Below are 13968 nucleotides of genomic sequence, written 5' to 3' on the forward strand. Positions count from 1 at the left end.
CCACCCCAGAGAAGTTCTACCAGATGAAATCTGTGTTTCTTGGCAAACACACATAGCTTAATGATTAAATGGGTCTATAACAATGCAAGATCCTCAGTTGTTTAGGCCCAAGTTATTTCACCGGTATCAAGTCCCTGATGCAGTACGGTATTGAGTATGCAGCAAAATTTCATTTTAATGTATGCCGATTAGTGTACATTCAAAGTGACAATAGAGGTATTCCAAGTCTAAGTCTAAGCATGTGTGCAGCTTCAACATAAATACAAGGTGACATAAATAAGCATCCCCTTCAGCAATCTGGATGCTGTATCTGCTTCTGATACACCACACAAAGGACCTAGCTGTAATCTCAGTTTGAGATCATCAGTATAATTAGATGGCAACATCTGAAGAACTGGGGGCTGTAACTCAACTTCCCAGTCTTCTGGATGGTTGTGGAGTCCAACTGGTGATACTAGAAAGGGCATAACTGAAATAGTTCTGGGTGCTCTCTTGCTTCTTTTTGCATTTTTGAGCTAATATAAGGGTGGGAGTGGGACCTGGGAGAGAACCACTAGCTCTTCTAACTTTAATCCATACTCCCCAAAGCATAAAAATATTGTACAATATTGTACTGCAGGTTTCATCAGTAATGGAATTAAGGAAGAAAATCAGGATAGAATCAGTAATACAAACACAAATTTTATATTGATATATTTTCTGCTGACTTGGGAATAGGTAGAGTGCACTTCAAATCAATAATAGGAAAAGATCTGTCTCTATTGTAGCATATAATGTAGTTGCAGGAGAAATGAGAGGAGTTTGTAAGATCAAGTGTACTTTATCATTTCAGTTTATAGCCCAAATTCATGCTAAAATCCACAAGTCGGATACTGCTCTTTTAGGAGATAAAAGATCATAAAACCTGTTTTGGATCTTTTTTTAAAAAAAAAAACGTGTTTTCTTTATATTTGTATTCAAGTGGAAAAACCAGGGTGTTTTTTTTTTAAAAAAGATATTATTTGTAAGTATGCAGTTATGTAAGGTGGAAACTGGAAATTAAGTTCCTTCTCTCTCCCATCTTCTCTTGACATCTGATCAAAGCTGAAAGAAGTGGGAAAATATTTTAAAAACCAGTTCTAGGGCTTTGAAGTCACTTCCATCAATAAGAATTATTCTACTAGTTTGGAATGCCCAGAACTCAACTGCATGCAAAAATTCAGCAAAAGATATCTTGGGGGGAACATCTGTTGTGTTGAAGAAGAAATAATATCAGAAGGAGATATTGAGAAATGCATTTTATGCCACCCAAATGAGTCAGATATGGAGAAATACTCCTAGAATAAATTGGCCCCCGAGAGGATGCTGCATTAATTTTTCAAGGGTAGAAATTCCAGACTTGGGCATTCAGCTTATAGTGCCTATCCTGAGCTGCATAGGTATCAGCAGTGATATGGGGATCATCTCATCTCAGTGGAGAAGCATAATCATATGAAAGCGGGCAGTCTTTAGTTCTTCAGATCCAAATAACTGAAGGCATAGAAGTGATTTGCATTACCATGATCAGGGTGGGACAATATTTCACTTTCAGTTGGAAATATCAACAGTCTTGAAATTCATAGGACTGCATATACACAACCAATTTGCTCTTCATTGCAGCAACTACATATATTTCTAGGATTGTCCAGCTGCATTACTAAGTTGAAGACAGGTGCTGTTTTTTCCTTTCGTATTCCAAAGCACTTCTTCTCAATTCAAACTGTAAAATAGCATGCCTTTTGCATTCAGTACACTCAGAAAGAAGCTATTGCTATAAAAATGTGCAAGTTTGATGGATTGCATTTTGTCTTCTTTGGACTGCAGAGCTGTGGCCAAGAAAGAGTGTGGAACATCTTCTGCTATGTTTTTATTACTCAATTTCCATTTAGTACATATATTTATTTTATTTATTTTATTTTATTTTATTAGATTTATATACCGCCCTACTCCCGAAGGACTCAGGGCGGTGAACAGCCAAAAAATAAAACACATCGATTACAAAATTTAAAAGACAGTATAAAATCACATTAAATAATTAAGCCTATAGGTGCTTTTTTCAAGAGGCAACTGGACTTTATGATTTTTCTTTGAAGACGTTTCGCTTCTTATCCAAGAAGCTTCTTCAGAGCTGAAGAATGAGAATTCTTGGATGAGAAGAATTCTTGGATAAGAAGTGAAATGTCTTCAAAGTAAAACCGGAAAGTCCAGGTGCCTCTTGAAAAAGCACCTTTAGGACAATCACGAACTGGATGACTGAGAATCTCCATAGACATATTAAGTCTATACTTTTTCATCAGCAATGGCTCGATCTACTGTTTCCAAACTATAGTGAATAAAAATTTTCTTTCCACAAGTAGCTGTTGCTATCCTATAATAATCCCAAACACCTGGGCTATCTTAAAGATAGTACAAGAGTTTGAGACTAGAGTACACCTTTTTGACATTTCTCCTCCAGTCTTTTAATAATATAGGTTATAATAGTACTATAAAGCAGTGCTAGATTTCTAAGTATGAGGCAAGAACTTTATAATCCCCAGGTGGCTTGGGAGGTACTTATTTGGAAATAGAATGACAAATATAATCACAAAATATAAAAACTGACTTAAGTTAAAGGCACTGAGTACTTTGAAGAAGAAAGAAGATTCATTCTTGTTCCAGAAGAATTATGTTTCTGCAGACAGGCTCTAAGCCAACCTCTCCTGATTTATGCATCCTGGGATTGAGTTGGTGGCCAAGTAAAGTATTAAAATGGAATTTTGCCAACCTAATGTTTGAAAGGAAACAAAGAGGAAATTAACTGACAGCTTCACGTAATTGTGTAGCTTTGAGGAAATTTTTATAAAGTTGCCATAAAATGTCATGGATATCAAATCTATACACACACACACACACACACACACACACAGACACACACTCACACACACATACTCTCACACTCACACTCAGAATACAGCTGGAAAGGACCTTGGATGTCTTCTAGTCCAGCCCCCCACTCAAACAGGAGACCCTATACCATTTCAGACAAGCCCAGCCCCTTCTTAAAAACTTCCAGTGATGAAGCATCCACAACTTCTGAAGGCAAGCTGTTCCCCTGGTTAATTGTCATCACTGTTAGGAAGTTTCTCCTTAATTCCAGGTTGCTTCTTTCCTTGATTAGTTTCCCTCCATTGTTTCTAATCCTGCCCACTGGTGCTTTGGAAAATAAATTGACCCCCTCCTTAGTGGCATCCTCTCAAATACTGGAATACTGCTATCATCCCCCCAGTCCTTCTTTTCTCTAGACTACCAAACCCAAATCCTGCAACCATTCTTCATGTTTTAGTCTGAAGGCCTTTAGTCATCTTAGTTGCTCTTCTTTGCACTTTTTCCAAAGTCCCCAATTTGTGTTAATATACAACATCATAATCAATACAGAACAATCAACAATAAAACAGCTTACAGATCAGAGTTTGGACAAAAAGTCTGTCTTTCTTTGGCCTAAATATAAAACCAATCCTGATACTTATTTATGCTCTAGATCGGGGTGTCAAACTCGTGTCGTCATGGCGGCATCACGTGACATATCAAGACTTCCCCCCCCTTCACTAAACTGGGCATGGGCATGGCCAGCATGTGACGCATCTGGCCCATGGGCCGTGAGTTTGACAGTCCTGCTCTATATGGAGAATATTCTGTAGTTGGCATGTTAGAATCCCAAAAACCCTCTGCCTGCCTGCCTGTCCATTTTATCTAATCTAATCTAATCTAATCTAATCTAATCTAATCTAATCTATCTTGATACGTATATGCAACTGCACAGTAATAAAGTTATGTCAGATGAACAAGCCATTGACTGTTCACTTCAGTAAATCATGATTCAGTCAATGATACATTCACTGTGTCTGCTGGTAGGAAAAAAATATTGTTCAGGTGCAGAAATCCTTCACATGCAAGCTAAAAAATATGATTTTTATACATGGATAAATATGAAAAGCATTTTAAATCATGGTATGGAAATCAGATTATACCATTGTGGCTCTTTCTGCCAGGTTTGTTATTGTTTCATGAAGATAACAGCACATTGAGGATTCCTGTCTCCTCATTTTATCTTGCTACTCAACCAGGCCAAATGTGCACACAAAATAAGCATTTCATCTAATTTGAATCAACTCAGTAAATTTAAGCAAATGAAGTTTTTTTTAATGATATGTTTTTATTGGATAAGACTTTCAGATCCACTGTCAAAAATATTAAATTGTTCGTATGGAAACTATAATATTAATGCTACCGGCTTGAGACGACATCATATTCTGTATTTGTTTATTTTTTGCTTTTCCCCAGCTAAGGATCAAGTTTTGTTGCCTAGTTTTGACCAACTAGGCAACAAACTGCAAGAATAGATTTCCAAAGGTACAAGAGTTTAGATATGTGGGATTATTGTAGAAAAGCTAAGGAATCCAAGCATTCCAGCTATTGTTTTGCATAAAATGCAAGTCACATTTATAATGAAATTAAAAGTTAGAATCTTATGCATCTTTCTCCTGCCTCAGTGATGCAATAGATTAGATACTTGTCTTTTTGGGGCATGACACCCAGTTTTCATCTGTTTCTTGTTCTCATGATAGACAGCTGTGGTATCAAGCTGTTCATTTATGACACTGTGAGAAGTAGCTTTATTCAGAGAGAATAAATTGTCCTGAAACTGAGCGATGGTGTTTGTGGACTTGTAATAACATTATTATGCACTATCCGTTTAGTCTATATCAACTAAGCTAGTATAGTATGTTTTGCGCTGATGTTCTGATTCTTAATGATTTCCCTAAAGCACATTCTTTCTTTTAAAAAACAGTGCTCACTGGAATTTCAGTTACACTGGCCTTAGTCCATAAAAGTTTTGTCTCTTGGATACTTTCCAGGAACTGCTTCCAGGATCATGAATTTGGATGGCTTACTTTGTGAAGTAGGAGAGTTCATGCTATTCTTTTCTTCTCTTTTTTTGTATAATGGATATCCTTTTAGCCTGAAAATTCAAAAGTAAATGCTGGATATCATTCACTTTTAAGTTAGATCAGAGGTCAGGAAATGTGATCCTTCAGATGCTGCTGAACTATAACTCTCTGTAAATCTTAGGCTGGTTGGAACTACCAGGAATTATAGTTCACTAACACAGGCTGTAGGTTTAAATACTAGAACTGCTTAGTATGCTCCTGTTCTTGAGAAAACCGTGAAAAACAATTGTTTAGGAAGAACAGTCTAGCAATCTATGGTCATAATTGTAGAATGAAAGTAATGGAATGCTCATAGGAATTACTATATTCTTTGACAGTTCTTGCTGTCTAATGTGTCTAAGATTAATTTTCTTTAACTTTACGTGTTATTTTCAAATGGTTAGCTGTGCTTTGAAGTAAAGAGTTGATTTCCTATACCTGCTAACTATATTCTAGGTTCTCTCTCCCTCCCCCCTCTTTCTTTCTTTCTTTCTTTCTTTCTTTCTTTCTTTCTTTCTTTCTTTCTTTCTTTCTTTCTTTCTTTCTTTCTTTCTCTCTCTCTCTCTCTCTCTCTCTCTCTCTCTCTCTCTCTCTCCCTCCCTCCCTCCCTCCCTCCCTCCATCCATCCATCTTTAGAAACCACTCATCTCCCTCATAGAATAAATCTGGGTATTGCGGTGGTCATTGTTTTAGAAATAATGATGATTGATTGGTATAAATCTTAGTTTTCATTCAGTGTATTTTAAAAAAAATCTGACCATTGCAAAAATGAAGACTGGCAGAAACAGTCTGTGTTACTCAGAAGAGGGGCCCAAATTGTCCATTATGCAGGGCAGGAAGGAAAAAGAAACACAGCTATTTTATAGCTTCCCAAATTTCTTCAATAAATGTTACTTATTCTAGCATTGTGAATTTCCATTGTGAATTTTCCAGTCTTGTTTGACTTGATGCAGCCTGGAAGTTGCTAACAATCAGTATCTATATTGAAAGACTCCTCACTGTTCAAAAAATAAAAATAAAAATAAACCAGAACTTTTTTTTTTAAGATTCAATAGAGGGTCTGTTGCCACTACCCAGTAAGGATGGATTTTTGAACATGGAGTAGGAGGTGTACTGATGCTATGGACATGGCTTGCTTTAATATGATAAAAAGAGGAATGGGAAGGCTGAGGCTGAGGTGGGATGTTGCAGAGAAAATGGGATCATGACAGAAAGTTAAACATTTGTATGATATTTTGTGTGAAACAGATGAGTAAAACGAATAGCTCTTGTGCCTTTTGGGTACAGTGCATGAAAAAACAGAGTTCTTGATTGGAGATATAGTGATTCCTAATTAGATAAAATAATACATTTCATCTCTGCCATATAATGAGATTCTTGGCTAAATTTCTTTGATTTTAGTTTCACCCACTTGCCTTTTTGTAAAATATTTGCTGTGGCTAGCTAGTCTTACCTATCTGTGCTCTTTCTGTTGGCACAAAAGAATAAAATTCCAATATGTTGACAGTCCTCAAAAGGTTAGGGAATCCCATGATAGAAAGTTTCTCAAAATATTTTATGAGTAATAAGATATCTCAGGATATTATATCATAGAGGTGGGACCATGTATTATATGGCTATTAGGTACGGTCAATGACAATCACATTTGTTCATGCTTGCTCTGTACTTTTTTGCTTTGAGCTTAATAGCAAATTGTGGCTATGGAATTTGGGATAAGTAGTATGTCTAATATCATCACCTCCACAGGCCCTTTTAGATTGCTATGATCAGTAAATATAGCTCATTTTCTTGCTTCATTAAGTAGTTACTTGATGACTGTTCCTGCAGTACAGGAATTCTAAAGCTAAGGGATTTTCTAAAATAGAAGGATGGAGGGTGCGTTCCTTGTCTTCCCAGTCTTTGGAATCTTGGAAGAGAGAGATTGCTATTTCAGTTGAACCTATAATTAGGGATAATAATAGGTTACTGAGTTTTATTTCACTATCTTCACCAACTTGATATTGGTGAATTCCCAGCCAGACTGGCCTTGGCTAATGCCATGTTCTTTGAAGGTTGCTGTCTTTTTTTTTTTTTTTAATTTGATTTATATGCCGCCCTTCTCTGGAGACTCAGGGCAGCTTACAATGCGTTAAGCAATAGCCTTCATACTTTTGTATATTTATACAAAGTCAGCTTATTGCCCCCACAAACTGGGTCCTCATTTACCCTACCTTAGAAAGGATGGAAGGCTGAGTCAACCTTGAGCCTGGTAAGTTCGAACCTGCAGTAATTGCAGGCAGCTGTGTTAATGACAGGGTGCTCTAAACCACTGTACTACCAAGGCTCTAAATACAGTCTAGATCAGGGGTATCAAACTCATGTTGTCACGGTGGCATCACGTGACAAATTGGGACTTTTCCCCCTTTCACTAAACCGGGCGTGGACATGGTCAGTGTGTGACGCATCCAGCCCATGGGCCGGGAGCTTGACAGCCCTGGTCTAGATGAAACTCATGGAAGCTGCAAATACATTAATTATGTGTGTATGGAAAAGGCTGAAATCCATTTAAATAAGATGGACATGGTTGAAACAGTTAACCATGTAAAACCATGTTACCTCAGTTTAAATGCTCCTATGTGCACATGTTTGTGTGCACTGTTGCTATCTCAATAGAACCTTAATACAACACTGCTTTTGGGACCCGGTGCTTACACTAATATAATTGAAACAAGACAGGGCATTTGGAAAGTTTATAGGATTATAAGCCTTAGCCTTAGTTACATTAAAATAGGCTTTTATTTTAAGGTAATTGCATGTATGCCAACATCCAGCCCACTCTACTTCAGGCCTAAAAGATCAATTCTCATCTCAATGAAAAATAATATCTGATTCATACATTTTGTTTTTCCAATCTGGAGTTCAACAGGTGTAAGAAAGGAACCTATCTGCATCTACAACACAGATGCAAGCAAAATTTAGGCACCCGGATCAAATTATATGTAGTAATGAGTCCCTAAGGGACTAGAAGCCTACACCATTTCTACATGGTAACAAAGTTAAACTTCTATTTATGTATTTGTTTACAGATTCATAATGAAAGAATAGTGATTATACCAGGCACCTAAATTTGGACACATATTCAGTCAGTTCTTTAAAACAAGTGTAGTCAGCTAATTATCTTACTGTTCTTGCTTTTGATATTTTTTTCTACTTTTCTTGAAGAATTCTTCTAATTCAGAAATATTCTTTGGTTTTCTTGCATGTTTGAGGTTTCTTTACAATTAACAGCAGTATTCAAATCTGAAGAAAGTGAAGGCATTCCAACCTTTATCTTTCTTTTCAGTATTTCATGGTAGATTTGGAAGCATGTTTCAAATTTTTGTCTTTCTGAAATATGCAGCCTTTCTTCGGCTTCATTTTTAGGGACACAAGCTTCCAGAATATGATATTTAATTGGATCCATTCTACCTTCTACCATGCAACCCCAAAGCATATTAGATGGCAAAATGTTCTATCGTTGAAATGCTTCATCTTTGTTTATCCATAAGTACCCTACATTATTATTGCTGAACAATTCAGTTTTTGTTTTATTAATCCAAAACTCTTGTTCTAAAGCATTTCAGGCTTGTCAGGGTTTTTTCTGTTTTGTTGCATATTTTAGATCATTATTTTGGTGGTGAGGTTGAATAAAAAAAATTCCTTGTCTCATGCATATCATTGTTTTGTAAGCAACACTAAACTGTGGGGCTGTGGACAAGCATTCCAGTGCCAGCTAAACTTTTTAGCTAGTTATTTTAAAGGCACCTAGTGCCAGAGACAACAAAGTAACTCCATAAAATTATGCAGCATCTTCCATGTTTCTCAGTAGGGATAGAATTCTTTTCTTTAAAAGCATTATTTTTTCAGTGAACATAGTTCTTCTGTGATGTATGAACAAGCTCTAATTTTCTTTCATCTGTTCAAAGGAGGACTGTGGCTTGACAACATGTACTTTAGCAAACTCCAGTCTAGCTTTTTTGTGCCTTTGTGTCTTTCAGAAGTGGGTTTTTCTTGAATCTTCTACTGTGGGGGCCACTTTCCAGTCAGATACAGTGTTTTCCCGAAAATAAGACCTCCCCAGATAATAAGCCCAATCAGGCTTTTGAGCGCATGTGCTAAAATAAGCCCTCCCTGAAAATATTTACCCGCATGCTGAGCCAGTCCCTGCCATTTCCTCTGTTAGGGAGACAGAGCTGGAAATCAGGTAAGACGGCAAGAGGGGTTCCATGCGCCCCAAAATAATAAGACCTCCCTGAAAATAAGGCCAAGCGCTTATTTCGGGGTTTAAAAAAATATAAAACAGGGTCTTATTTTCAGGGAAACACGGTAGCAATAGACGGTGATTTGATAGTGTTGTATCTTGATCTTAGAGCTCAGCTAGCATCATTTTTGAAGTTTTCCTTGGTTCCTCCTCTACCATTTGAAGTATCCTTTTCAGTTTGGGCTCACTTTTCTTTTTTTGTGGCTACATTCAGGGTGTTTGGCTATGTTCCCATGGACCTTAACTTTCTTGATAATACTAGCAGCCATGGGCAATGAACATGAAACTCTTTGAAGATGGTTTTGTAGCCTTTCCCATGCTTGGCTATTACCCTTTTTTTCTTCCCACTCAAACAACTGTCTACTTTTCTTTTTCTTGTCCATGTTCACTGCACATGGTGACCCAAAATGCCCGAGTACTTTTCTCCATTCAGATAGGCTCAGTGACTGATTATGTGATTGAAGACCCTGGTGATGCTAATTAAAGCAAATAGTCTACTGGAGGGACTATTTTCCTCAATCCAATAATGTCGTTTAACTTCTAAGAGGTACCCGTAATTATGTCCACATCATTTTCATGTTTTATTATTTACAAGACTATGTTAAATCATACATCAAAAGCAAAGTGCCTGCTCTGTGGATTATGAATAACAAAGGGTGGATGCCATTTACTTGTCTCAGTTTCACAGCAAATTGGAATTCTTTTTTGGAGTGGGGGGAGAAATAGAGGGGTATCCATATTTTTGACTATGCCAGTAATTTCCATTTTTAATAAGTTGAAATTGCTAGCCGAAAGCATTTAGAGGTTTTTAATAACCTTCCCCCAAAAGAGTGAATGATTTTTCTTTTTAAATTCTCTGACAGCTGTTTAGAGAAGCCTGCAGTTGCTCAAGTAGATTGAGAGTTTAGAAAGGTCAGGGTATTTGTTCACTTGTGAAGTTGTCTTTGCCAGGCTAATGGTACCCTAGGCCTAATAAATCAATCAACTTCTTGAGTCTTATTAACAACTCTACAGTATAATGAGAAAAGTATCACTGAATCAACCAGAATGATGTTTCAACTTCTGCACATGCTATATTCCCAGTGTTCTTTTTTGAATCTGTGAACAACAGCACATAAGTTGTGGACATTTGGGGAAAGATGTTATGTTTAACTCTGTAGCTGCTAGAAATTGTGTTGGCTTCTTCTTACATAGATTTGTGCAGTTTGGCCAGACATGCCCAAAAATTTTGCACAACTGTATATAGATAGCTGTGGCAGAAAAAGAATTGACTTACAATGTTAAAAACTGTTCTGAATATATCAACACAGCCTGTTTTAGCATAAGCAATGTTAGGAAATTTACTATCCGGTAAACTGCTGTGCTCCTAGCCTGTTTTTCTTTGCATGTCAAGAGTCATCCACTCCTTTGCTTTTACAGACAGCCTAAATAGCCTGATTAATGGTGCCCTGCATTCTTTTCTCTTCAACTTGCTACATTTAAGAACCCCATTAAAAGATTATTTTCCTTTGTCTTAGCAGGAAGAACAGTGTAGCCCTTGGCATGTGAGGTCACTAAGATCCAATTCATATGTTGCTATTTTAGGGTACTGGTGATGTTTTAAAAAAAATAATCAAAGCCTAAGTCATAGCAGGAAGCAACCACATCCAATATCTGGATTGTATCCTTAATTCCTTTGCCAGTGGACCAGCATTTTAATAGTGGTAGCTGGCTTATGCATGCATATGCTATTGCTGCAAATAGAAGGGTCAACTGTGTCAAAATAATTTGGGAGCAGAAAGAGCCGCATACCAATTGGACAATGTAAAAATCCCTCTACTAACCCTGGATACAAATGGGAAAGGTTGCTTTTACTCACAGTCATATAATTTATTCTATTAATAAAAAAAGGACTCGTAGGCAAATATTTTCTCCTGAAACTATAGGGCAATTTGTCTCTTTCACTAACTTCCTTTTAGTACATTCCCTTTGTAGTATGTACAACAAATTCTGTTCTACATTTATACTTGGTTGATATATAACAAAACAAAACAACAACATAAACCTTGAAATCTGTGAATAGGAGAAAATAGGCAGCTTCTAATTTTACAGAGGAAAGTACTCACATCATATACTTGAGGAAAATGTTGGGATATTTGATGTCTAAGGAGACTAGAAGTCAACAAAGGAAAGCAAAGAAGTCTATATGAGAGCTAACCAAGGCATTATAGATAAAGGTAAAGGTTTCCCCTGTCCAGCTGATTCTGACTCTAGGAGTTGGTGTTCATCTCCATTTCTTAGCCGAGGCAGCCAATGTGGTCCAAAAACATTTCTGTGGCCATGTGGTCAGCACTACTGTATGTCGGGGTGCATAGAATGCTGTTATCTATCCACCGAAGTGGTACCTATTTATCTACTTGCATTTGCATGCTTTTGAACTGCTAGGTTGGCAGGAGCTGGGGCAAGAACAGGAGCTCACCATGTAGGGTGGCATTCAGGTCTCAAATTCAGCATCTTTAAACACTGAAACATTGCACCCCTTTCAGGCATTATAAATAGGTTTAGATCAATCCCATGACTTGCAATACCTTGGAAGATACACCTTACATTTGGGGATCCAAGAAAAAGGTTAAAAAAGTATTAACTAAAAGAATAGTTTTGGATTATTTCTGGGTGTGGCCCTATCAAGGTTGCTTATTTATAGAGCCATAAACCATAGCAAAGATGGGCCATGCATAACTAAATATGCCAGTTGTCCTAGCCAGCCACAAGTCTGTCAATGTCTTGTACACAGTGTTCAGCTTGCTTATTATTTCTTTGGTGGAGAGAAAGAAATATCATTGAATATTTTAAACTGGTAATTAAATTGCTGCACCCACTCACTTATTTAGGCTAATTCATAGAACATATTCATATGTGTGTGTCAATATGTATTTTAAAAACTCTACTGGAATATTTAAACTGACAGTTTGCAAACATGACATTTAGTTGTGATCTCCCCCTTCTTTTAGACAGATTTTTCCTATTGAAAGAGAGAAGGTATGAAGCAATGAAAAACAATAATGGAAAGAGAGAGAGAAGAAAAAAAAAAGCAAAGCTGTTGAGATTGACTATTCCTTATTAAACAGTAATTTAACAAATATTTCTACCAGATCTGGAGTACAGCAGTTTCCTGCTAGTAGCATAAAACTGTTTTCTGACATCTAATGGTCATTTAACAGGTAGCCCAGTTAAGATGGCGAAGAGTTTCTACAGAGTGGAATTTCAGAGCTAACAGGTATGCTTCCTGTTATTCAATTTCTATCTTGGTTTCTTCCACAGCCACCATCTGGACAGGAAGAGAGTTCAACCAGTGGAAGTGCCCAAGCAACTGTTCAGCCACCCAAGGGCCAAAGCTTTGTGCAGAATCACTTCCAGGCCCAGTACAGGTAAGAAACTAAGACAGAATTTCCCATATTATTATTAAAGATCTACTTTTTTTTTTTGCCCATCTAGAAGTCACCCCTAAAATAAATTGTAATAGATACAGCCAAAGATTTTACCTGGTGCAAATTCCATCTTAATTGGTTACAATTAAGTAGAATCAACTCATGCCTAGGGACAGACAGAGGGATTGAGGTATTAAAGGATGACTTCCTGCAGCAGAATGAGGGTTGTCACTCTTCCAGGCAGGGAAGAGAGGGCAGTTCACTTGTTTAGTCCCTAAAATTTGTCAGCTGGCTCCACTAGGTGCTGTTGTCAGAACTGTGATGCTGCTGCTTCACATTTCTAAGCATGATTCCTACCAAGACCTGGCAGGGGCCAAAGCGACTCTCTGTTCTAAAATAATGTAGCAACTAGATTGATTAAATAGTAGTCTTGTGTAAATTGTAGGAAGATGCTTTAGAAAAGTAAAAAACAAACAAACCAATAGTTCAGTTTGGAGGCATTGCCGATTACTCTTCTATCAGCTGGCATTGCTGTGAAATCTAACCTGATATCTTCAGTGTAACAATGGAATGCTGCATTCACAAGATAAGCTAGTATTTGGACAAGCGACACTAAATTAATCCCAATGTAGTTTTACTGTCTTCATTTGCTCTCTCTCAGCTGGCAAAAACACGAGAACCGAACTGGAGTCTTAGCATGTGGCTTGGATCATTTTGTAAAAGATCAGCATCCAACTGTCTCAGTCTTCTCTAACCTAGTCTCTGATTATGTTTTTACTATACTTCTCTGAACACATATAGTTAGGATTCTTGGATATAAGATTTCAGGACATCTGGAAGACACCAAGTTGGGTACTACCTGTTGGGGAAATGGTTCCATGTTTCTTTCATGACTTACCTGAGTAAGAGAGAGAAGGACCTGTGATAGGAAATACAGAATGAATAGCATGTGATTCAGTTCTGTCTCACTGTCTTGTGCTAATGCTTTGTCAAAGCATTAGCACAATCTTGAGCATATTGTAGCTCTTGACATTTTTCTTATAGTTAGTGGAAGTTGGAGAAAAGAAGAAAAGGAAGATATTGCTGTCTCCTTTTGGATGAGACCTCAAACAAATGCTGCCATTAGCGTATGGTTCCTGCTGTTGACTCTGCTGATCTAGCAGTGGGGTGAAATCATTAGGAACTGAGAAAGTCCCCTTCATGAGGCTGTTCTTCTATATAATGCTTTAAAGGCTGCTGATTGCCAGACCTTTCCATTGTTATCTGCTGACCTCTGTAGCTGGATGTTCTGAACCAG

The 13968-nt window shown here is 37.3% G+C and overlaps 1 protein-coding gene across 1 annotated transcript in view; it reads left to right on the forward strand.

Moving 5' to 3' along the window:
• The window catches only part of USP43 (ubiquitin specific peptidase 43), a 109671-nt gene that overhangs the window by 31621 nt on the left and 64082 nt on the right, over nucleotides 1-13968 (forward strand). Inside the window, exon 3 of the mRNA XM_070934494.1 lies at nucleotides 12565-12671. Within this exon, the coding sequence (XP_070790595.1) occupies nucleotides 12565-12671 (107 nt within the window). The remainder of the gene's footprint in view (nucleotides 1-12564; nucleotides 12672-13968) is intronic.

The sequence above is a fragment of the Pituophis catenifer genome, unplaced genomic scaffold (genome assembly GCF_029215685.1).
Source record: "Pituophis catenifer annectens isolate HBS135680 unplaced genomic scaffold, rPitCat1.0.hap2 SCAF_2, whole genome shotgun sequence".
Classification (NCBI taxonomy): Eukaryota; Metazoa; Chordata; class Lepidosauria; order Squamata; family Colubridae; genus Pituophis; species Pituophis catenifer.